This window comes from Gordionus sp. m RMFG-2023, chromosome 2, assembly GCF_954871325.1.
Source record: "Gordionus sp. m RMFG-2023 chromosome 2, tfGorSpeb1-WG-v2, whole genome shotgun sequence".
Taxonomy (NCBI): Eukaryota; Metazoa; Nematomorpha; class Gordioida; order Chordodea; family Parachordodidae; genus Gordionus; species Gordionus sp. m RMFG-2023.
This window is the reverse complement of record NC_088776.1, coordinates 55,892,892-55,917,365: the sequence shown is the minus strand read 5'-3', so window position 1 is coordinate 55,917,365 and position 24,474 is coordinate 55,892,892. Positions and strand designations below refer to the sequence as shown.

General features: G+C 25.4%; 4 protein-coding genes and 1 long non-coding RNA gene across 5 annotated transcripts; 4 read left to right on the top strand and 1 right to left on the bottom strand.

Annotated features, from left to right (window-relative positions):
* The first annotated feature begins 2,534 nt into the window (after positions 1 to 2,534).
* LOC135925471 (uncharacterized) lies at positions 2,535 to 2,919 on the top strand. The gene is made up of 3 exons (XR_010571647.1): positions 2,535 to 2,650; positions 2,691 to 2,753; positions 2,793 to 2,919. It is a non-coding gene; the product is annotated as an uncharacterized LOC135925471 (long non-coding RNA).
* A 450-nt stretch (positions 2,920 to 3,369) lies between these two features.
* Positions 3,370 to 5,181, top strand: LOC135923466 (uncharacterized). Its single transcript, XM_065458223.1, has 18 exons — positions 3,370 to 3,405; positions 3,447 to 3,494; positions 3,539 to 3,682; positions 3,722 to 3,757; positions 3,798 to 3,869; positions 3,914 to 3,949; positions 3,991 to 4,062; positions 4,107 to 4,142; positions 4,184 to 4,255; positions 4,300 to 4,335; positions 4,377 to 4,448; positions 4,493 to 4,528; positions 4,569 to 4,616; positions 4,661 to 4,696; positions 4,735 to 4,782; positions 4,827 to 4,898; positions 4,941 to 5,000; positions 5,045 to 5,181. The coding sequence occupies exons 8-16, from the start codon at positions 4,107 to 4,109 to the stop codon at positions 4,836 to 4,838; spliced, it is 396 nt and encodes a 131-aa protein (XP_065314295.1). The 5' UTR covers positions 3,370 to 3,405; positions 3,447 to 3,494; positions 3,539 to 3,682; positions 3,722 to 3,757; positions 3,798 to 3,869; positions 3,914 to 3,949; positions 3,991 to 4,062; the 3' UTR covers positions 4,839 to 4,898; positions 4,941 to 5,000; positions 5,045 to 5,181.
* On the top strand, positions 4,973 to 6,213 carry LOC135924484 (uncharacterized). The gene is made up of 4 exons (XM_065459540.1): positions 4,973 to 5,000; positions 5,045 to 5,848; positions 5,891 to 6,154; positions 6,203 to 6,213. Exons 1-4 carry the CDS (start codon positions 4,973 to 4,975, stop codon positions 6,211 to 6,213), a joined length of 1,107 nt encoding a protein of 368 aa, XP_065315612.1.
* Positions 6,214 to 13,629: 7,416 nt separating this feature from the next.
* LOC135923861 (small ribosomal subunit protein eS10-like) lies at positions 13,630 to 14,624 on the top strand. Its single transcript, XM_065458843.1, has 5 exons — positions 13,630 to 13,817; positions 13,862 to 14,027; positions 14,158 to 14,202; positions 14,329 to 14,384; positions 14,471 to 14,624. Exons 1-5 carry the CDS (start codon positions 13,674 to 13,676, stop codon positions 14,504 to 14,506), a joined length of 447 nt encoding a protein of 148 aa, XP_065314915.1. The 5' UTR covers positions 13,630 to 13,673; the 3' UTR covers positions 14,507 to 14,624.
* Positions 14,625 to 18,359: 3,735 nt separating this feature from the next.
* On the bottom strand, positions 18,360 to 23,498 carry LOC135924483 (putative uncharacterized protein DDB_G0282133; the record flags this gene model as incomplete). Its single annotated transcript, XM_065459539.1, has 4 exons — positions 22,164 to 23,498; positions 20,458 to 20,643; positions 20,003 to 20,130; positions 18,360 to 18,375 (listed from the first exon to the last, which is right to left on the bottom strand). Coding segments are annotated over exons 1-4 (1,665 nt in total), but the record flags the coding sequence as incomplete, so codon positions are not given.
* Positions 23,499 to 24,474: the final 976 nt, after the last annotated feature.

Below are 24,474 nucleotides of genomic sequence, written 5' to 3'. Positions count from 1 at the left end.
AAACTAAGACAATTTTACATAAACAGAGAGAAACAAAGCTTTTGAAAAAGAGAGATTAATAAATCAAATCAAAAACAAAAACAAAAACGGTACATGAAAAGAAAAGATAAAAATCGAAACGAAAACAAAATCAAAAACGGCGCTTGAAAGAGAAGAAAAATAATTTCAATAACACATGCGCCGGAAAATTAAAGAAATAATTATAAATAGATAAATATATAAAATATGAATATTAATTATACTAATATATACATGATAATGTAAAACCCATACTATAATCAACAATGCTTGTGTTTTAAGTTAGCTTAAATTAAAACCTCATAACTAGCTAAAATGCTAAATATAACAAAGATAACTATATACAGAATTTTAATGGAATAATTTTAAATTTGATAACAAAAAATACTATACAAAAATAATTTTAAATTAAATAGAACAATCCTAAATTTAATAACAACAAATCAATTCAATAGTTATGTTAAGGTATACAAACATTAAGAAGCATAACTGATTTCAGCTTTTGTATAATTAAAAAAAGCCCTTAAAATCTCATCTAAGCATTATATCCATATTTAATTTCAACTATAAAATTTAAAAGCCATATATAAAATTGTTTTGGGGATAAGAATATCATTAATTTAGAAGTGACCTAGACTAATTTAAAATACTATTTAAATTGAAATATGTTTGATGAAATATGTTTAAACAGAAAAGTTCAAAGAGTATCTATAATTAAGAAGTGACCAATTACTATTTAAAGTGAAATATGTTTAAACAGGAAAATTCAATGAGTATCTATAATTAAGAAGTGACCTAAATTAATATTTAAATTGAAATATGTAAACAGAAAAATATGAATATGTTAAAACAAAAAATTCCTAATCATCACAGCTAACTAAAATACTAATTTTTAAACAAATGATAAAAATAACTATATACATACCATTTTAAACATCTACTTAAGGTAAATATAATAATTTTAAATTTAATAAAATTAAAAAATTAAATATGATTTAACAGTTATGTTAAGGTATACAAACATTAAGAGCAAAATGCCTCAGGTCAGCTAATGTATAACAACTAATGTATAATATTGAAAATTTATTAAAAATAATGTTATTAATTAGGAAGGGACCTAAATTAATTTAGATTCTATGTAGAAACTAATATATTTAAACAGCAAATTTCAAATTAAGAGAGACATACTATATATTTAAGTACTACTATTTAAAACAGAAAATTCCAAATTAAGAGAGACATACTATAATATTGAACTATTACTTAATTAAAATTACCAAACTAAAAAATCTGATATAGAGAGACATACTATAATATTGAACTATTACTTAATTTAAATTACCAGACTAAAAATCTGATATATCATGTAAATTACTGTAAAAATATTAATCCTATAAAAGATTTGTCGAATAAAATAAGTTAAAAAATACTTAAATTTAACTAGTATTAAAGTTAAAAAGTATACAGTCATATATAATGTCAGGGAAAATATAGTCATATATAATGTCAGGGAAAAAGAGTACCATCAATTTAGAAGAGACCTAGTTTATTAAATTATTAAATAAATTCAAAATATGTTTAAACAGAAAAATTCAAAATAAGAGTCATATATAATGTCAGGGAAAAAGAGTACCATCAATTTCGAAGAGACCTAGTTTATTAAATTATTAAATAAATTCAAAAATATGTTTAAACAGAAAAATTCAAAATAAGAGAGACATACTATATTTAAACTCCTACCTTATTTAATATAACCAGACTAAAATCTGATATATCATATAAATAAAAGTAAAAACATTAATCCTATAAAAGATTAAATAAATAAAAGTAAGAGAAAATTATACGTTAAAACATTAATCCTATAAAGGATTAAATCAATAAAAAGTAGAGAATATTATATGTTAAAATATGTTCATATTAACTAACATTATAGTTAAAATATTCTAGTTAAGCTAATATTAGACCAAAAAATCAAGAAATAATGGTATAATATTTATAACTGTGAGTATCTTTGATTAAAATGGGATATAAATTTAAAATTTTACCTAAAACCAAAGGGGGGAAAAAAAGAAAATCTGACCTATACCAAACAAACCAAGGATTTTGAAAAGCATGCATCTTTTTCCTTCAGGCGGGTTTTGAATAAATAGTTTCCTTTAAGTTATTTTGTTCTTCCTTTTATGGATACATCAACGGAAATGGGCTAAGCATGTCACCGTTTGATACCATACATTTTTAAAAATTGTGGTTGAAAGCGCACGAATTGAGTTATTTCAATAATATGACAAAGTTTTTAGAATTCTATGATAAGATTTCATGATCTACTGATCATTGCCCCAATACGAATTTATTTTGTCATTGCTTATTATTTTTATCAGCTATAATACTCGACTTTATTTTTTTGTTGTGTGGTTGCCATTTAAAATCATCTATTTCAATATTTAGCTCATCTCCGCAAAGCTTATTCCACTCCATATGTTGGGATAGATAATCAATTCTTATCTTATCTAGCACGTCGTATAACCACTAAATCGCCATGTTCAAAATCGCCAAAACGTCCAATAACACCCTCAAAACATCCCCAAAAAGAGCTTCAAAAAAATGGCCGCTAAAATTTAAAAAATAAGCCAAAGTTGTTTAGAAAGGATTATTTTATTTATAATATTTAACAGAAACCTTTTTGCATCAATATGAATTTACAAGATTATTCCAGGATACCAAATATTCAATTTAAAGTAAATTACCATTATTATTACATTATATATTTTTATTAGAAAACCCAAAAAAACAATGATGTAATTGTCTATTTGGGCTATGAATATTTAATCAAGGGCAATGGTCAAAATTACATTTACCTAATATGTAGATGTAAATGTGGGGGTCGAGCCAAGCTTTCACTAGTAGATATTGTTGTTACAAAACAACATATTGACACTTGTAAATGTAAGAATATATCTTCTTCATATATTGTAACAAATTATTTATTTTTAAAGATGCAACAGTATCAAGGCTTCCTAATTCTTTGCAATGTATTTTAAAATTTTTATTAAACTTAATATTTTTTTTAGCAAATAATAATCCTATCCCCCCAAATACCTCAAATTAGGACAACAGGTGGTATATTATTACAATATTTTATTTTATATAATTTATTTTTAAAGATGCAACAGTATCAAGGCTCCCTGTTCCTTTACAATGTATTTTAAAATTTTTTAAACTTAATATATTTTTTTAGCAAATGATAATCTTATCCCCCAAATACCTCAAATTAGAGTCCTCGAATTTCCTCAAATTAGGGCAACAGGAGGTATATTATTACAATATTTTATTTTATATCATTTATTTTTAAAGATGCAACAATATCAAGGCTCCGTATTCCTTTACAATGTATTTTAAATTTTTTTATTAAACTTAATAATTTTTTTTAGCAAATGATAATCTTATCCCCCAAATACCTCAAATTAGGGCAACAGGAGGTATATTATTACAATATTTTATTTTATATAATTTATTTTTAAAGATGCAACAGTATCAAGGCTCCCTGTTCCTTTACAATGTATTTTAAAATTTTCATTAAACTTTATTTTTTTAGCAAATGATAATCTTATCCCCCAAATACCTCAAATTAGAGTCATCCAATTTCCTCAAATAAGGGCAACAAGAGGTATATTATTACAATATTTTATATAATTTATTTTTAAAGATGCAACAGTATCAAGGCTCCCTGTTCCTTTACAATGTATTTTAAAATTTTTATTAAACTTAATATATTTTTTTAGCAAATGATAATCTTATCCCCCAAATACCTCAAATTAGAGTCATCCAATTTCCTCAAATAAGGGCAACAAGAGGTATATTATTACAATATTTTATTTTATATAATTTATTTTTAAAGATGCAACAGTACCAAGGCTTCCTGTTCCTTTACAATGTATTTTAAAATTTTTATTAAACTTAATATATTTTTTTTAGCAAATGATAATCTTATCCCCCAAATACCTCAAATTAGAGTCATCCAATTTCCTCAAATAAGGGCAACAAGAGGTATATTATTACAATATTTTATTTTATATAATTTATTTTTAAAGATGCAACAGTACCAAGGCTTCCTGTTCCTTTACAATGTATTTTAAAATTTTTATTAAACTTAATATATTTTTTTTAGCAAATGATAATCTTATCCCCCAAATACCTCAAATTAGAGTCCTCCAATTTCCTCAAATTAGGGCAACAGGAGGTATATTATTATAATATTTTATTTTATATAATTTATTTTTAAAGATGCAACAGTATCAAGGCTCCCTGTTCCTTTACAATGTATTTTAAAATTTTTATTAAACTTAATATATTTTCTTTAGCAAATGATAATCTTATCCCCCAAATACCTCAAATTAGAGTCCTCCAATTTCCTCAAATTAGGGCTACAGGAGGTATATTATTACAATATTTTATTTTATATAATTTATTTTTAAAGATGCAACAGTATCAAGGCTCCCTGTTCCTTTACAATGTATTTTAAAATTTTTATTAAACTTAATATATTTTTTTAGCAAATGATAATCTTATCCCCCAAATACCTCAAATTAGGGCAACAGGAGGTATATTATTACAATATTTTATTTTATATAATTTATTTTTAAAGATGCAACAGTATCAAGGCTCCCTGTTCCTTTACAATGTATTTTAAAATTTTCATTAAACTTAATATTTTTTTAGCAAATAATAATCTTATCCCCCAAATACCTCAAATTAGGACAACAGGAGGTATAATAATACAATATTTTATTTTATATCATTTATTTTTAAAGATGCTACAGTAACACATTTACAATTGCATTCTTCTTCAAGCCCACCATTAAATTTATTGCCTAATGTAGATGGTAATTAAATATTTTTATTGAATAAAATTAAATAAACTATAGCTGATTTTGAAATAATAGATGCGGCATATGCTATGCTTGACATAAATCAAAACATTTATGGTAAAAATATAATATAATGATATAATATATATATGTTATTAAAGGTCAATTTGTTAATGGTCAAAAGGGAAAACCATTCCTCTTTTATCGAGAATATCTCTATCGTTTTCACTATGAAAGGGGGGATGTAGTTCAGTACCGTTGCAGAAAACAAGGCTGTCCTGCAAAATGTAAATATGACCATATTTACATTTCATCAGGTGTACATGAACACCAACCTGATGTCGGGTATTTTGAGGTCCTCAAAACAAGAGAAGTTCTTGAAAGAACTATTGCCCAAAATCCTACCGAAACAAGGATGAATATTTATCAAAAAACTATCGATATTAGATGTTTAGAGACTACTCACATCGAAAATTATCCAGAGGCAATCCCTCCTTTTATATCAATTAGGGGTCATATTGACAGACTTCTAAAGAAATATAGGCCTTCCATGCCTCATTCAATTGAGGATATAATATTAACGCCTGTATATGCAACCTCTACCAGATCTCAAAGATTTCACATCCCTACTGAATCTAATAGGATATTGGTCTTTGGGACTACGGATATGTTAAAATTGTTGGGAGCTGCTACGACAATATATATGGACGGAACTTTCTACATAGTTCCGAGATTATATTGTCAGCTCTATACCATACACGTGATGTATGAAAACATCATGATACCAGTTGTATATGCTCTCCTTCCAGATAAATCAAGGGAGACATATATTCAACTTTTTCATATAGTCAAAAATTTTTGTACCCGTGAAGGTATTAATTTCAATCCTCCAATTGGCCAAACAGATTTTGAGGCGGCAGCTATATCTGCTCTTCGATTTGTATTCCCAAATATAGTGATCAAAGGTTAAATTATAATATATGAAAATTATAATTTAAAATATTTAGGATGTTTCTTCCATTATTCTCAAGCTTTATGGCGGAAATGTCAAGCTTTGGGTTTAGTTAGGGACTACCTGAACGACTCCCATGTCCATATAGTTGTTAGGCGGATGACAACTTTACCATTTTTAAGGAGGAGCATTTGGCCGAGGTACTTTTATCTTGCTACTCAATGGCAACTAACAATCCATCCCTACTTCGTTTTATGGAGTATATGGATCATACGTGGCTTGGTGAAACTGCCTTATTTCCCCAAACTATATGGACAAGGTATAAAAACTTAAAATAATTGTAATCAATCATTCTAATATTTATTAGGTATCATGTAGATGGGCCCCGCACAAATAACCATCTCGAGGGGTTCCATCATGCCCTAAAAAGAAAAACAAGCAGTGCACATCCGAATGTGTACGTCCTAATAAAAATATTGATCGAAAATCAGAATTCGAACGATATTAAATTGATACAAATTCATAATGGATCGATTGTTCGGCGGGCAAATCGCACTTATGAAAGATTGAATCATAAAATAGACAATTTAACGTCTATGTATGATAGAGAAATTTTAAATTTATTTTCTTTTTTAGATAAAATATCATTTTTAGTTAATTTTCAATCATCTAATATATATTCAAGTTATTCTGATTAAATTATATATATATATTAAATTGTGCATTATTACTTTTGTTTTTTATTATATTTATAATCCGAAAATATAATAAATATTAATACTTTTTTATATTTTTACAAAGATATACGTATATATGAAATTGTACTTTATTATACTTTTTATTTTTACAAAAGATATACGTATATATGCAATTGTACTTTTGTTTTTTAATATATTTATAATCCAAAAATATAATAAATATTAATACTTTTTTATATTTTTACAAAGATATACGTATATATGAAATTGTACTTTATTATACTTTTTATTTTTACAAAAGATATACGTATATATGCAATTGTACTTTTGTTTTTTAATATATTTATAATCCAAAAATATAATAAATATTAATACTTTTTTATATTTTTACAAAGATATACGTATATATGAAATTGTACTTTATTATACATTTTATTTTTACAAAAGATATACGTATATATGCAATTGTACTTTTGTTTTTTAATATATTTATAATCCAAAAATATAATAAATATTAATACTTTTTTATATTTTTACAAAGATATACGTATATATGAAATTGTACTTTATTATACTTTTTATTTTTACAAAGATATACGTATATATGAAATTGTACTTTATTATACTTTTTATTTTTACAAAAGATATACGTATATATGCAATTGTACTTTTGTTTTTTTAATAAATTTATAATCCGAAAATATAATCAATAAAAAAATTTATTCCTATAGTTTATAGTAAGACAAGTGAGTTATATATACTTATGAATCAATAAAAAAATTTATTCCTATAGTTTCTAGTAAGACAAGTGAGTTACATATACTTATGAATCAATATAAACCTTAAAAAAATTTATTCCTATAGTTTCTAGTAAGACAAGTGAGTTACATATACTTATGAATCAATATAAACCTTAAAAAAAATTTATTCCTATAGTTTATAGTAAGACAAGTGAGTTACATATATTTATGAATCGATAAAAAAATTTATTCCTATAGTTTATAGTAAGACAAGTGAGTTATATATACTTATGAATCAATAAAAAAATTTATTCCTATAGTTTCTAGTAAGACAAGTGAGTTACATATACTTATGAATCAATATAAACCTTAAAAAAATTTATTCCTATAGTTTCTAGTAAGACAAGTGAGTTACATATACTTATGAATCAATATAAACCTTAAAAAAAATTTATTCCTATAGTTTATAGTAAGACAAGTGAGTTACATATATTTATGAATCGATAAAAAAATTTATTCCTATAGTTTATAGTAAGACAAGTGAGTTATATATACTTATGAATCAATAAAAAAATTTATTCCTATAGTTTCTAGTAAGACAAGTGAGTTACATATACTTATGAATCAATATAAACCTTAAAAAAATTTATTCCTATAGTTTCTAGTAAGACAAGTGAGTTACATATACTTATGAATCGATTAAAAAATTTATTCCTATAGTTTCTAGTAAGACAATTGAGTTACATATACTTATGAATCAATATAAACCTTAAAAAAAATTTATTCCTATAGTTTCTAGTAAGACAAGTGATTAACATATACTTATGAATCAATAAAAAAATTTATTCCTATAGTTTCTAGTAAGATAAGTGAGTTACATATACTTATGAATCAATATAAACCTTAAAAAAAATTTATTCCTATAGTTTCTAGTAAGACAAGTGAGTTACATATATTTATGAATCGATAAAAAAATTTATTCCTATAGTTTATAGTATGACAAGTGAGTTATATATACTTATGAATCAATAAAAAAATTTATTCCTATAGTTTCTAGTAAGACAAGTGAGTTACATATACTTATGAATCAATATAAACCTTAAAAAAATTTATTCCTATAGTTTCTAGTAAGACAAGTGAGTTACATATACTTATGAATCGATTAAAAAATTTATTCCTATAGTTTCTAGTAAGACAATTGAGTTACATATACTTATGAATCAATATAAACCTTAAAAAAAATTTATTCCTATAGTTTCTAGTAAGACAAGTGATTAACATATACTTATGAATCAATAAAAAAATTTATTCCTATAGTTTCTAGTAAGATAAGTGAGTTACATATACTTATGAATCAATATAAACCTTAAAAAAAATTTATTCCTATAGTTTCTAGTAAGACAAGTGAGTTACATATACTTATGAATCAATATAAACCTTAAAAAAAATTTATTCCTATAGTTTATAGTAAGACAAGTGAGTTACATATACTTATGAATCGATTAAAAAATTTATTCCTATAGTTTCTAGTAAGACAATTGAGTTACATATACTTATGAATCAATATAAACCTTAAAAAAAATTTATTCCTATAGTTTCTAGTAAGACAAGTGATTAACATATACTTATGAATCAATAAAAAAATTTATTCCTATAGTTTCTAGTAAGATAAGTGAGTTACATATACTTATGAATCAATATAAACCTTAAAAAAAATTTATTCCTATAGTTTCTAGTAAGACAAGTGAGTTACATATACTTATGAATCAATATAAACCTTAAAAAAAATTTATTCCTATAGTTTCTAGTAAGACAAGTGAGTTACATATACTTATGAATCAATATAAACCTTAAAAAAAATTTATTCCTATAGTTTCTAGTAAGACAAGTGAGTTACATATACTTATGAATCAATATAAACCTTAAAAAAAATTTATTCCTATAGTTTATAGTAAGACAAGTGAGTTACATATACTTATGAATCGATTAAAAAATTTATTCCTATAGTTTCTAGTAAGACAATTGAGTTACATATACTTATGAATCAATATAAACCTTAAAAAAAATTTATTCCTATAGTTTCTAGTAAGACAAGTGATTAACATATACTTATGAATCAATAAAAAAATTTATTCCTATAGTTTCTAGTAAGATAAGTGAGTTACATATACTTATGAATCAATATAAACCTTAAAAAAAATTTATTCCTATAGTTTCTAGTAAGACAAGTGAGTTACATATATTTATGAATCGATAAAAAAATTTATTCCTATAGTTTATAGTAAGACAAGTGAGTTATATATACTTATGAATCAATAAAAAAATTTATTCCTATAGTTTCTAGTAAGACAAGTGAGTTACATATACTTATGAATCAATATAAACCTTAAAAAAATTTATTCCTATAGTTTCTAGTAAGACAAGTGAGTTACATATACTTATGAATCGATTAAAAAATTTATTCCTATAGTTTCTAGTAAGACAATTGAGTTACATATACTTATGAATCAATATAAACCTTAAAAAAAATTTATTCCTATAGTTTCTAGTAAGACAAGTGATTAACATATACTTATGAATCAATAAAAAAATTTATTCCTATAGTTTCTAGTAAGATAAGTGAGTTACATATACTTATGAATCAATATAAACCTTAAAAAAAATTTATTCCTATAGTTTCTAGTAAGACAAGTGAGTTACATATACTTATGAATCAATATAAACCTTAAAAAAAATTTATTCCTATAGTTTATAGTAAGACAAGTGAGTTACATATACTTATGAATCGATTAAAAAATTTATTCCTATAGTTTCTAGTAAGACAATTGAGTTACATATACTTATGAATCAATATAAACCTTAAAAAAATTTATTCCTATAGTTTCTAGTAAGACAAGTGAGTTTCATATACTTCCGAATCAATATGACCACCATCCACTACATTTCAAATATTATTGAAGACGCCTGATTAAAACATTTATATTATTATTATATATTTTATATTAAAATATATTATATTATATAATTATATATACTTTATAATATATTACACTTATATTAGGATTTTTTTTTTTATTTTATATTATGTATATTTAGAAGATTAATTATAGTATTAGAATGTAGTACCTTTTTAGTATAATATTATTAGTTTTATTTTATTTTATATTAGTATTATATTATATTAGTATTATATTATATTGGTATTATATTATAATACACATTATAATATTGGTATTATATTATATTTGTATTATATTATTATTATTATATATTTTATATTATATTACACATAATAATATTGGTATTATATTATATTGGTATTATATTATATTGGTATTATATTATATTGGTATTATATTATATTGGTATTATATTATATTGGTATTATATTATATTGGTATTATATTATATTGGTATTATATTATATTGGTATTATATTATATTGGTATTATATTATATTGGTATTATATTATATTGGTATTATATTATATTGGTATTATATTATATTGGTATTATATTATATTGGTATTATATTATATTGGTATTATATTATATTGGTATTATATTATATTGGTATTATATTATATTGGTATTATATTATATTGGTATTATATTATATTGGTATTATATTATATTGGTATTATATTATATTGGTATTACATATATTATATTGGTATTATATTATATTGGTATTATATTATATTGGTATTATATTATATTGGTATTTTATTATATTGGTATTATATTATATTGGTATTATATTATATTGGTATTATATTATATTGGTATTATATTATATTGGTATTATATTATATTGGTATTATATTATATTGGTATTATATTATATTGGTATTATATTATATTGGTATTATATTATATTGGTATTATATTATATTGGTATTATATTATATTGGTATTATATTATATTGGTATTATATTATATTGGTATTATATTATAATGGTATTATATTATATTGGTTTTAAATTATTATTGTATATTTTATATTATATTACACATTATAATATTACATTATTTTAGTATTATAGTGTATTACATTATTAGTTTATATTATTAATTTATATTATTAATTTATATTATTATTATATATTTTATTATATTACACTATATTATATATTTGTATTTTATTATATAGGAAATATTATATTACTTGTGGTGTTTTAAATTACGTACAAAAATATTTGGCTATTTTGAACTTGGCGATTTCGTGTGGGAACCTAGCACGTTGGTCATAAAAAGCTATGATCATATGTTTCAACAAATAAGATAAATTTTTAAAATTTAGTTTTTTTATTCGTTACATAACTTATTCAAATTAAAATATATAGTTGGTTACATTAATTAAAAATTGTATTTATTGCAAATTTTGATGGCTTCTATGATTAAAATATATATAGATGATAAATATCTTTATAAAAAACACAAACTGATTTTTAATAAATAAATTGTTGAATTTTAATCGTATAATTGCGAAAAATCGTATAATTGCGAAATTTTTAAATATTTCGGTCCCAAGCTTTCGCAATTAAACGGTTTTGACTGTAGTATTAAAATGAATTAATTTTTTATTAACATGTCTTTAATTTTGAGGCCATACTCAAATTCAAAATGGACATGTTAAAGTCTAGAACAGGCAACAAGAAGACAATATGATGGGCCTTATTACACTTATTGAAGATTCCGAACCTGTTCTCAAGATATATTTACAACAAAATGAAAAAAAAAGAAAGGAGAAAAATAAGGGATTAAAATCGAAATTATGATTAGATTAATACTTATAAATTATATTTTCACTATGTCAGCTTGCAATCAAATTCTGTGTTAAAAATAGAATATTAATATCATATTAATTTAGCATTAACAGTTGAAGCTTTATTGACTTTTATTATTTAAATTATTATATAACCCTAATTAAATAAATATTAATTAAAAATTAACAAATTTAATATTCTAATTAGCCGAGTTCAAAATCAATAATTAACTATATTATTGATATTTAAATTTAATTACCATGCCTCTTCTTAAAATTATTTACAAGGTCCAAATCCAAATAAGTATAAGAGATTTATTTATAAAAAGTAAGTAAACATATAGTTTATAATCCTCTATTAGATATAATTGGTTATAAAAGATAAGATAAGGTTAAATATTACTTTTACAGACGTATTTGACAGTTATATAATATATTACAGTTAATATTTTAATAAATTTTACTAATAAATGCATTTGATAATAAATATAAGTAATAAATTGCTTTTAAATATTTAACGTCATATATTTATTTAGAAATATTTATAAAAATGTAACATATTATTATTTATCCCAGAATGGATGTAATAAATTAGATAACTTTTCTTCTCTTTTTTACATGTTTTTAGGAAGGCTATTTTTTTCTTATTTGAAAAACAGTTTTGAGTTAAATTTTTAATACTAGTATATTTTTGATATTATTACAAACTACTACTATTTTAAGATATAATATACCAACTAGAGGTGGTGCGACAATAATATATAAAATCTTAATTAATTTCTTTTATCATGTTGCATAATTTCTTCTAAAGATTTTTAGTGTTTTTGTTTTATCAATTTATCTAGCATAATAAATTCTGATATAAGTTAATTAGTGAGTATCATGGCTATGACTGCTAATAAACCAGCATCTATTATTTGTCTGGCTATGTAATTTAAGATTATTATTACAGATGCTGAGAGCATATGATTGCCTATTTTATAAGCAATAATGGTCAACTGTGTAGTTGTTTATATATTATTAAAAATGGAAGATAATCTTTTAGAAATTTAAAATTTCACAATTTTTTTTTCAATTAATTATCTAGCTTCCATCATGTCATTTAAGAGGAAGCTCTAACCACCATATACTTTTTGATTTGGGGTCGTTTATATTCTCTTTTCCAAGAATTGTTTATTTGGTTAGGAAATTTTTTCTTATTAGTTCATTATATAAAACAGTGTCTAAAAATGGTAACAGAGTGTTATATTAGTTTCAATATTATTCTGGAGGTATCCATATAAGTATGTATTAATTTCAGATCTTGTTATAATTTAAGCGCTGACTACGTCATGCTAATTCATTTCTTGAATAACAATATATTTTTATTCTTTAAAAGTTTTATATATCTTAATATATAAAAAACAAACAATAATATTTTAAAATTAAACGGCTAAAATAAAATTATTTAAAAAATGTAAATAACTCCTATATAAATTTTTTATAAAGGTAAAAATAAAAAAACTGACAAACCAGAACGACACCGAATCGAATATATAATATACCTATTATATAAATATTAAATATTATTATTTTTAGAGGAGTTAAAATTTATTCTACATTTTGTTATACTTCCTAAACAAGCCTCTAAGATGTTAATGCCCAAAAAGAATAGACATTTAATATATGAGTATTTATTCAAGGAAGGAGTTATGGTTGCTAAGAAAGATTTTCATGCTCCTAAGCACCCAAATATAGAAAATGTTCCTAATCTCCAAGTTATTAAAGCATTACAAGTAATATCAAATGTATATCATAATATTTTAGTTTCATAATTAAGTCATTAAAATCTCGAGGATATGTAACAGAACAGTTTGCATGGCATCATTATTACTGGTATCTAACAAATGATGGTATACAATATCTGAGAGAATATTTGCATCTCCCTCCAGAAATTATTCCAGTTACCCTTAAACGGGCTACGAGAACTGACATGCGACCAAAAGGTTTAATAATGTTTTTTTAATATAATTTAAATGATGAATACAAAATTTTGATACACATGATCATAATTCAAGGAAAATAATCTGATAATTGTTTTTCAGTATAAATATACATTATACATATATTTTTTAGAAGGAGACCAAATGCCTTCTGAAAAAGATGCCTACAGGAAAGCTGGTAAACATAAAATTGGATATTATTGCAATATTTTAAATAACAAATATTTTTTTATTGCACTTAATTGTTCTAAATATTTTATATTCTTAGATGTGTATATATTCTTTTTAAATTATTGTTTAAAAGATATGGGAATGGACAAAAAGGCAGATGCTGGCCCTGGTTCAACTCCTTTAGAATATGTAAACCATTTGTATATGTTTTTTTTTATGTGTTAGCATAATTTTAAATGTACTGAAAGCTATTATATTTTATTTTACACATCTAGAGAGGTGGTTTTGGAAGAGGTAGAGCTCCTATGTAAAGAAAAATGATGCATATTTGAAGATCAATATTTTTATCAAATACAATAATTTATTTCTATTAATATAATGTTTTATTATTAATGTTGCCAAACATATAATAAAATTATTAATTTATAGTACTTTATCATGAGTTATTTGATCTATAGTTCGCAACATTTAATTACATTGTATAATTTTCTGGGAAATTTTCTTTAAAAAATTGTTTTACATGTCAATCAATATTGATTTTTTTCATGTTTTAAAAAAATATATAGATTAATATCAGAGACCTGCAGGCATGGGTACATGGGCTGGGCCATATTTTAATTTTTTTAAATATAACTGGCTAGGACTGAATTTTTTTTTAAAATATGGCCATAAATTTTAAAAATAGATATTTTAATCATCATTATTAACTAAAAAATATTGGCTGAATTTTTTTTTTATAAAAATGGTTGGTATCGAAACTATGAATATTCTGACTCATATATAACTCAATATTCTGATCTGACTCTCAGTAAACATCATATCCTAAACTCAAATTATTGTGTGATTATTCCCTATAAAATTATAACCTATATAATAATCAGGATGTATTTCACTTTCTCCTTACCACAACCTTCAATGAACTGGTTAAATCAACAAAATTTTATTATACCCAAAAAACTTATACATCTGATTTAGGCATGCAAATTTCTTGGCACTAAATGAGAAAAAAATGGGGAAATTTTTTTTAAAATTTTTTTTTGATAAATTTTTCTCCTACACGTTTTTTTTCTTTTAGCATTTTAACTAGTGATCTGCATTGGGCCTAATTTTTCAAGCACGGCCTTAAATATTTTTTATAAAATAATTCAAAAAACATGTCTAGTTTGTAAATTTATTTGTGTATAACATAATAGGGCTAGGCACTTAATTATCACGTTTAAATTCTTTTATATATAGTATAAATAAAGTAACTCTACACAAAGAAGTAGAAAATAATACTAAATATAATCTATTTTCAAAAATATTACTTATTTTGAAATTATAAAACATTACCAACTTTGTTAGTATTTATATAAAGTAATTATAAGAATTAATAGGGGGATAACTAAGCCAATATAAATCCTGACTGAAGGTCGACACTTTGTGGGCCATTTTTATATTTCCACCTCAATTTTCATATTTCAACCCTCAAAATACCAATTTATCCAGCAATTTGAAATTTTCTATCTGACAACCCTGTCAATGTGCAGACAATGGATTTGATAATTAGACATTTTCTTACAAGTGTCCAGGCTTTCTTCATTACTTCCATTATCCCTTAGCAAATTTTTGTGTTTCCTATTTATTAATAAATACCTGTATGCATATTGATCCCTGTTTCAATTAATTTATAGAAAATGGGTATTTTATAATGCATTTCACTCATTTATTTGTCCACTCATCATTAATAAGGGTCATATTTTTATTTTATCTTTTGGTTAATATATTTTTAATCCTTTGTTGTTCACTGTTTAACAAATTTTTGCTGTTTATAAAGTTTGATATAATTTCTTAATATATGTTGCATCATGGAAGATGGCAATTTAACATAAAAATGGCTGTTGTGAAATCAATATATTTTATTAAATTATTTTTTCAGAAATTTACATCATTAGTTGAATTGGAAGAGGAAGTTTTACCCTATCCTATATCTCTTTAACCTTTAATCCTTATCCTTATTTCAGTTATTGTTAAATTAAATATATTTCACAATAAAAAATTATCTTCTGATGAACATTACTAGAGTGAGCTATTATCACATTATCTAAAATGTACCAATATACAAAAACAAAACATAAATATGAACCAAAAAAAAATAGTGTTCTAAAATATGATAAAAATCCTGATTATTTGATAAACAAATTAAAAATTGGGGGAAGTAGGGCAAATTTCTATATCCCTAATTACAATTCATTGTTGAATTTTTTTGGATTCAAGCTTACAGTTGGGTTACGAGGAATTTTCAGCCTGCTCCAATTAACACATAATAAGGAATAAAATCGAAATCAACTTATATTTGGGCAAACATTTTCTGTGATTCTAACTTTGAAGCTTAAATTTATAAAATTATCCCTTTGTTTTGCTATAAAACACGCAGCGATTAATTTCCAATTGCTTGAGCATACCACGCTTAATGTAAATGAGGCCTTATTTAAATTCATGAATATCAATGAAACTCTTCAGGAAGAAAGCGATTCTGAATGTTGCTACTATAAACATTTTTTTTCCGATTTTGGAAATATTAGGAAATGATGATTAAAAGATCAGGGATCTGCATACCCGGATTAAAATCCGGGAAGATAAAACCCGGACTTGCCTTTTTTTGCAAAACTGTTGCTGGGCTGATATCCAAAAAAATAAATTTAAATTATTTTGACCCCTCTCGTTTTAGTCGATAGCCAAAATAATATTACGAGATTTCAATAATAGATGTCCAAACTTTCCCGCCACTTATTGGCAAGATCTCCAGGCTTGCATAATTTTTTTTTTGGCTGAAATATTTGGCTACTCGATTTTAAAAATCGAGTCCCTTAACAACCATTACCTGAAAGATATCTGAGAAAAAATAAATATAAAGTAATTTATAAAAAGGTATAAATTTTTTTTACTGACAACTTCCATAAAGACTTAAAGAAGGTATTTTAATTGTTCTTTAAAAAATAACGATCAATTTTTTATTTATTTCAGATCCTTGTACATTAGGATAATATTTATGGTCGAGACAAGATTTTTCTAACGACTTTATTTCATATTAATTTTAACTCTAAAGTTGATGAAAAACGATACCAAAAATATAATAAAAAATTGAAGTTAGCGCTATAGTTAATTTGGCTGTTACAATATAAAATTATTCTAAGATATTTATGGAGCGTATTTGTTCCCCGATGCATGTAAAATTTCTAGAATATTTCAATGTATCTTTGAAACAAATTCTGCCATTTTAGGGCCTGAAACCCTGCCTCGAATTGGATGAGGTGAAAAAAAAATATTGAGCCTTACTCTGAATCACAATTACCGCGAATTAACGGCGAAGGTATACAAAATATGATTATAATAATTTTACGTTAATTTTTCTATATTTAGCCGCAAATTCGCCCTAACTGGTTGTTGGAAGTCAGGGTTACCTAGCCATGAAAGAAAAAAAAGATTTATGAGCAGGTTGGGATAAAAAAATAAACAAGCCAGGCAACTTGTGCTAAGTAGCCAACCCATTTGGGCAAAATTACTTTCTGGATCGGCACCGAATTTCGCAATTTTATGCAAACCTTGAGAAAATTTATTACGTATTTGATCAGGTAGTTAAACTACAACTTTAGCTACGCCAAAAACCTATACTGAACACCCTATAAAATTTTATTGACGAGCCACTTTGGGACGAATTGTGCTAATGTACAAATATCCGATTTTTTAAATCAGCGAATTTAATTTTTTTTTAGACTTACGTAATATTTGTGGATAAAATATTGAATCAACCATTTTTAAAAAATTGGCTATATATACGAGCCTTTTAACAATATTACAGAGATGTACTACATCAAAAAATAGAGGGAATTGGTTTTAGCCCTTCTTGATATATATATATATATATATATATATATAAAAGGGAGTTGACACCAAAACTGATGAAATTATTCAAATAGCTCAATCCCAGAGATACAATTATAAATTTATAATATGTGCTTCTTATATTTTTTCCCCATTTTTTAATATTTTCTTCATGAACACTTTTGTATGGTTATATACATGCGATAATTCTTAAGAATATTTTTGTGCATTAATCTATATTTTCAATAATTTTAATTTATATAATCAAATTTTAAATGCTCAAAAAATTTATATATTTTTTACAAAGTTTTTTTTTCTCCAGCATAAATGTTTTTTTTCCGGTTATTTGCTATTTTTTCAACATTAAATCATTTATTGGGCGCGTTTTTTTAAATTTGAAAAATCTGATTTTACCGGAAATGTATTTGATCATGTTTAATATACCTATCTTATGAATTGTAGACAATTTTGCCCCTTTGAGCTAGGTATAATTTATGTAAAAACTAATATAAATTATAATAAGTTCAAAATTTAATGAAAAAATTGTCTGAAAATCAGAGGGTAAGTATTTCAAACATGATGGAGTAGTAAAATTCAGATTTTTTTAAAATTTACAAAAAATTACGCCCTCAACAAATGCTAATGTTGAATAAATAAAATATTGCCTTTAAAACACATTGACGCCAACATAAAACATATAATATTTTATCATCAATTTATTTTAGAATTTGTGTATAAGACAGTGGCGTATCCAGGATTTTCTTATGGAGAAGGGAGAAAGGGGGATTTATTTTGGGGGTGGGCCTTCGCCCAAATCCTCTTTAAAGGCCTCCCGCCAGCTTTCTCTCGGCCTTCGGCCGGGTTGTTTGAGCTAATCTATCAAATTGTTAATAATCAAACCTCAGAAACATAAAAAGTAAGAAAGAATATTCAAAGAGCAAGGAACCACATCTCCCCTAAACTACAAACATAAATAATTTAATCAATAAATTTTTTTTTAACGATTTCATAAATATGCTACCTACCTTTACCATTTTTTTTTCTCTTCAATTTGTAATTGTTCATTTTTTTCATGCTCAGCCTTATTTAACTTTTGTATTTCCATTTCTTCTGTTCTATAAAATGGAAGTAAAAATGAAGAATATTTAAAAATTCTAGATATTTATTAATAATTAAAATATTAATAAAAGATACCTAATAATTCCTAACTCACTAATAATTTCGAATTTGATAAAATAATCATATTAGATATAAGTAGAAATAATCATAACGATAAAAGAAATTACCGTTTTATATTTCTATCTCTTTAATTAAAATTTTCCCATTTCATTAATATTTTTGAATAATGTTAATATATACTCACTAGGAAAGGAAATTTTAATAAAAAATTTTTTTAAAGTATAAGTTTTATGTTGGAAAATTGATTCAAATATTTGCAAAATTTTGACTATCTTAAAATGATATTTATAAAAACAAGTCATTTTTGCGATTATGCGTTTGGTATAAATTGTCAATATTTTATAGTCACTTGTGTCTTGATTAATTTATGAAACTTAAGATATTTTTAAATAACTCTTAGAATAAATTTTTTAAAAGAATTTAATTACCATCCCCCTCCTTCTACCTCTTAGCGAATTCCCGCTTACCCGCCTGCAGAGTTATAACAAATCAAATTTTAGTTATAAACTAAACATTTTTTTTTATTTTCTTAGAAAAATATAGTTCATAATTATATAAATCATTTATAAAATCACCGATATATCACCAAAGTTTTCAAAAGAGAAATATAATATAATATAATCCAATAAATTTACATGAATCAATTTGACAGAAAATCTCACTAGGAACCTATTTCTTTATGTTATATAAGATTTTGTTACATTATCCCCTACCCCATCCCCTCCAAACTCTGTTAGCTTGAATTTTTTTTGGCTTTCTTGAACCGGCGTCTCCTCCTCAGAAAGCTACCATTTTCAAACATGTTTAAACTGTCAGGATCAAGTGTCCAATAACTTCCTTTGTTATTGTTGGGATAGATGTTAGTCCCATTATTACCTTTATTCCTGCTGCCCTTAGACGAGTCATTATTTTCAGCTGGCAACCCCGAATCTTCGCAAAAATAGCTATCCGTATCGCTCAGTCCTTCTTTCTTGCAAATCCTATTAATATCTTGAAGAGTGTGCGTGACGTCGTTGGGGTCAGCTATATTTTCCGGACCACTAAAATTGGAATACGAGAAAGCTGCACCCTTTTTCTTCTTATACGCGCAACCTTTAACCCTTTTGGCACCTTTATATAAAATATCTGTATTCATAGGGCTTTCGGAATTAGACATATTTCGGTTCATCATGCAGCACTTCTTATTCTCTGCTGTTTCTTCGCTGTTTTCCGATGGCACTTTAACGAAACATTCATTGAGGGAGAGATTGTGCCTGATGCTATTCTGCCATCCTTGACAATTATCCCTATAAAATGGGAATTTCTCCATGATAAATTTGTAAATTCCGTTTAAGGTTACTCTTTTAGATGGGGAATGTTGGATTGCCAGAGCTATGAGAGCTATGTAGCTGTAGGGTGGTTTCGTCTTTTTTTGTTTATAAAGAAAAAGAAATTAAAATAATACTAAAAAAAATTGCCTTAATGGGTTAATTAGAGAAATTCAAAAGATGGGTTTTGCTTTTTTGAATTTTCCCTACGTTAAAATTCAATTTTGTCAGATATTTTATATAAAAGTTTGTCATTTAAACCCTTTGTAAATTTTTTTTTAAAAAATTTGTAAAGTCTTAAGTAAAATAAATATAAATTAAGAGTATATATGTTAGCGTCAATATGTTATTTTTACAACTTTAAATCATGTTTTGAGCGCCTTTTTTTAAATATAAAAATTGGATTTTACCGGAAATATATTCTATCATGTTTGGAATATATCTTATGAATTATTGATTCAATATATGATTTATATTAAAAAAAATATAAGGAAAATTTATTATAAATTATATTAAGTTTAAAATTTCACGTAAAAGTTGTCTAAAATTCATAGGGTAGGTAATATAAACATGACGGCTTACATTTCAGGTTAAAATATGATATTTAAATTTTCAAAAACAAGCTCAAAAAATGATTTAAAATTGAAAAAAAAATAAACAGATTCCCGGAAAAAAAACAATGTTAACATATATATTTAGTTGAAAAGTTCACGGTTAAAATAGTTCGAAATAATTGCCTATTCCGTTTACCTTAATAAATCTCTTGATCGTTAACTTTTTTTTTCCCATGTGGATTCAGAATTTTTCTTATTTTTAATAATCTTTTTTTTTTCTGCGAGACATATATTATTTTGAAAAAATAAATAAATCTGATCATATTTCATCACGTGACAAAGGAACTCACGCTGTAAAATTCGGGCAATTTGGCCGTGTTTTTTTTATTTTCGAATTACATTTTAGGGTGCGCGTTCATATTCAATTATTCATAAAAGAATTAAATTTATTATTGAAATTTTACGAAATTAAGTTTGGACGAATAACCTATAAATGCGATAATTTATTATATTATATAGATTTGTCATGCAAAATTTGCAAAAGTTGGTAGCGAAAATTATTTTAAAATTTTATCGGGATGTCCTAATTAAATTTCCAGAAATTTGTGGAAGAGAGAACGAAGGGAGAGCTTTATTAGATGGGGACCCCCCCCCCCCCCTTATAAATTTATTGGAGTAGACAATTAGTTTCTGTTTACCTTTTTTTTTTGAAAAGTAAAATTTTTTCTTTCACTTTTAATTAAATTTTTTATTTAGGAAAACAAGAATTTTTTCGTAGAAGGGTGAACATTTGTAGAGGTAGTTACTCTACTATCGTAATTAATACAATTTTTGGTCAAATTAGTTTATCATGGCCCACAGTAAATCTAAAATTGAAAGGTTCCAAATCTCAATTGAAATTATATATTAAAAAAATAATAAATTTATTAAAATTTGTGGTTAGAGTTAGGATTCTATTAATATGACTTCTTTAAATTTTAAATATCAAAAGAATTCTTTGGGCTAATAAAGGGATGGGAGAAAGAAATTACTTTATATTATTACAAAATCTCATTTTTATATACCGAATAAGAATTGTATGTATGATAGTTTCCGTCTCCATCATGAACCCCATTACATTCTTCGATACACTTAGTTGTAGTACCGCAAGAATCTGCCTCGGTTTTAGCTGTTAACAGACTAGATTCCTCCGTTGAAACTTTAACGTTGTCTAATGCGGCGTCAAAATTGGCAGAACTAACATCTCTTGGATCCTGTTTGTCGTGAGCTATCGGTAACGAGCCACTGACATTATCGTCGGGTATGAATAGTGAATTATTTTCCCCATTGACAACACCTTTGACGTAGTCATTATCATCCCAAATCTCATAATTATATTTCTTGTTGCACATTTTGGTGAGATTGTCTGGCGTAATGGGATGGAATCGATATGTGGCAGTGGTCTCGGGAAACCATTCCACCCCAGATTTCCCATAATTCAATTGATTTAAATGGTTGAGATGATTGAAGCTATTGAAATCCTTGAAAAAATTGTTTTGGGAGACGGGCTCCTTAAATGGGTCTATCGAAGATTTGACACTCTTTATGGTCCTTTCGTAACATGGGGCTTGTTCGTCGTTAAGGCTCGCGATTTGAAAATTGCTATTGGAATTATTGTTTTTGTTATTACTCGAAAAGTGTTTATCATAGTTGTAATAATAGCTATCAAATCGACCCTCGTCCTTACAATATTCTGAAACGCGAGAGGAACAATAATTCCCAGTATTCTTAAAATTTCCCGCATTTAAACTTCCGGCTTGATAATTTCTCTCCATACCGATCATATGATTATTTCTATTTGCATTACCAGCATCGTACACGTAATTTGTGTTCGCGATTAAATCTTTGGCATCAGGAATCGTCTGCGGATGATGGTAAGAAATGTAATAATTATTGAAACTAGAACAGTTCACCGTGTCTATTCTGGAATAAGTAGCTAAGCCATTGTTCAAGTATATTAAGTTATTTCCGGCCATCTTAGAATTGTTTATATTTTGTCTCTTATTGTTGTGGTAGTTATAATAATCGTACTCGTTTTGATGGAAATCGAAGTTACGATTTTTGTCCTCCTCCTCCACTTCATGCCGAACCAGCTGATGATGATGCTGGTGGATATTTTTGTAGCATGTTCCACCGAGGAGATAATTAAATGATTTATCACGATTATCAGACTCGAATGAATCCCTGATGATATCATCTCGATTATTATTAGCTAAGAAGAGAGGATTCCTCCTCTCACAATGATCACTGTTAGGGGGAGGATGAAAATAAAGCGGGGACGTGTTGGTTTGATTTTTGTCGTATATTTGATAAGGGAGTTGATAATGATGATACAATCTATTCGTCTCATCTATGTTCATTTTGTACTGTATACCAAATATATATCTATATTAAATCATAAATAGACATGTGGGGATTGATTATATAATTACGTTTCCTAATTTAGGAGGGTAGGGGGGGGGGTTTAGATTGAGAGGAGGTGCGGCAGAACTATCACGTGTTTCAATCACTCATTTTATAAAAAAAATGAAAAACATAACTAATATTTGTTACCAATTTAGAAGGGTTTATGGTATAAAGCGTAAAGGTCTGCCAGGACTGGTTTTGTTCGTTTGCCCGCGTGCCCATTTATAATTTGTTTTCACCCACAGCTTATTCACTTTGTAATTTTGTTCAATCCACCCTCTCAGTGTTTAAATATTATCAGTCTGATTCATTTCATTTAAATACATTTTCTTAACTGTTAAAATATTCAAATAATTAATTAATATGAGCCGTTCTGCTCATTCGCTCATAAATTATTTAAATTTTCCCTCCTGACAGCTGTTTTAAAATTTGTAGTAACACACCTTCTTATCCAATGCTTAATTTTTTTTTAGCTCATACAGGCGGGCGTGGGAAAGCGGTCTAGAACCCGCTAAAAGACATTTAAGAGAAGGTTATCTACATTAGAGGTCTGCATTGGGCGGGGTTTGGCCCGCCCGCCCACGCCCATCTAAGTAGGCGGGCGGATGGGCGGGTGAAAAATTTTTCGAAAATGGGCAGGCGGGCGGTTAAGGAAATTTAAAATAAGCTAAAAAAAAATAATTTAAACGAACTATAACAATATTTCTCTTTTTTTTAAAGTGGAGAACATTTACCTAACTATATTATGTAATAAACATAACAATAAAACTTTTTTCTTAGAATAAATAAACATTTTTGTCTATTAAAAATTTCCTTTTATGGGAATGTAATAAAAACTTTTCTCTTAAAATTTCCTTTTTTTTGGGTTTGCAATCTGCATTTGGTTTCACTTTTATTCAAAAATCTCACTTGAGGAAGAGGATATACTTC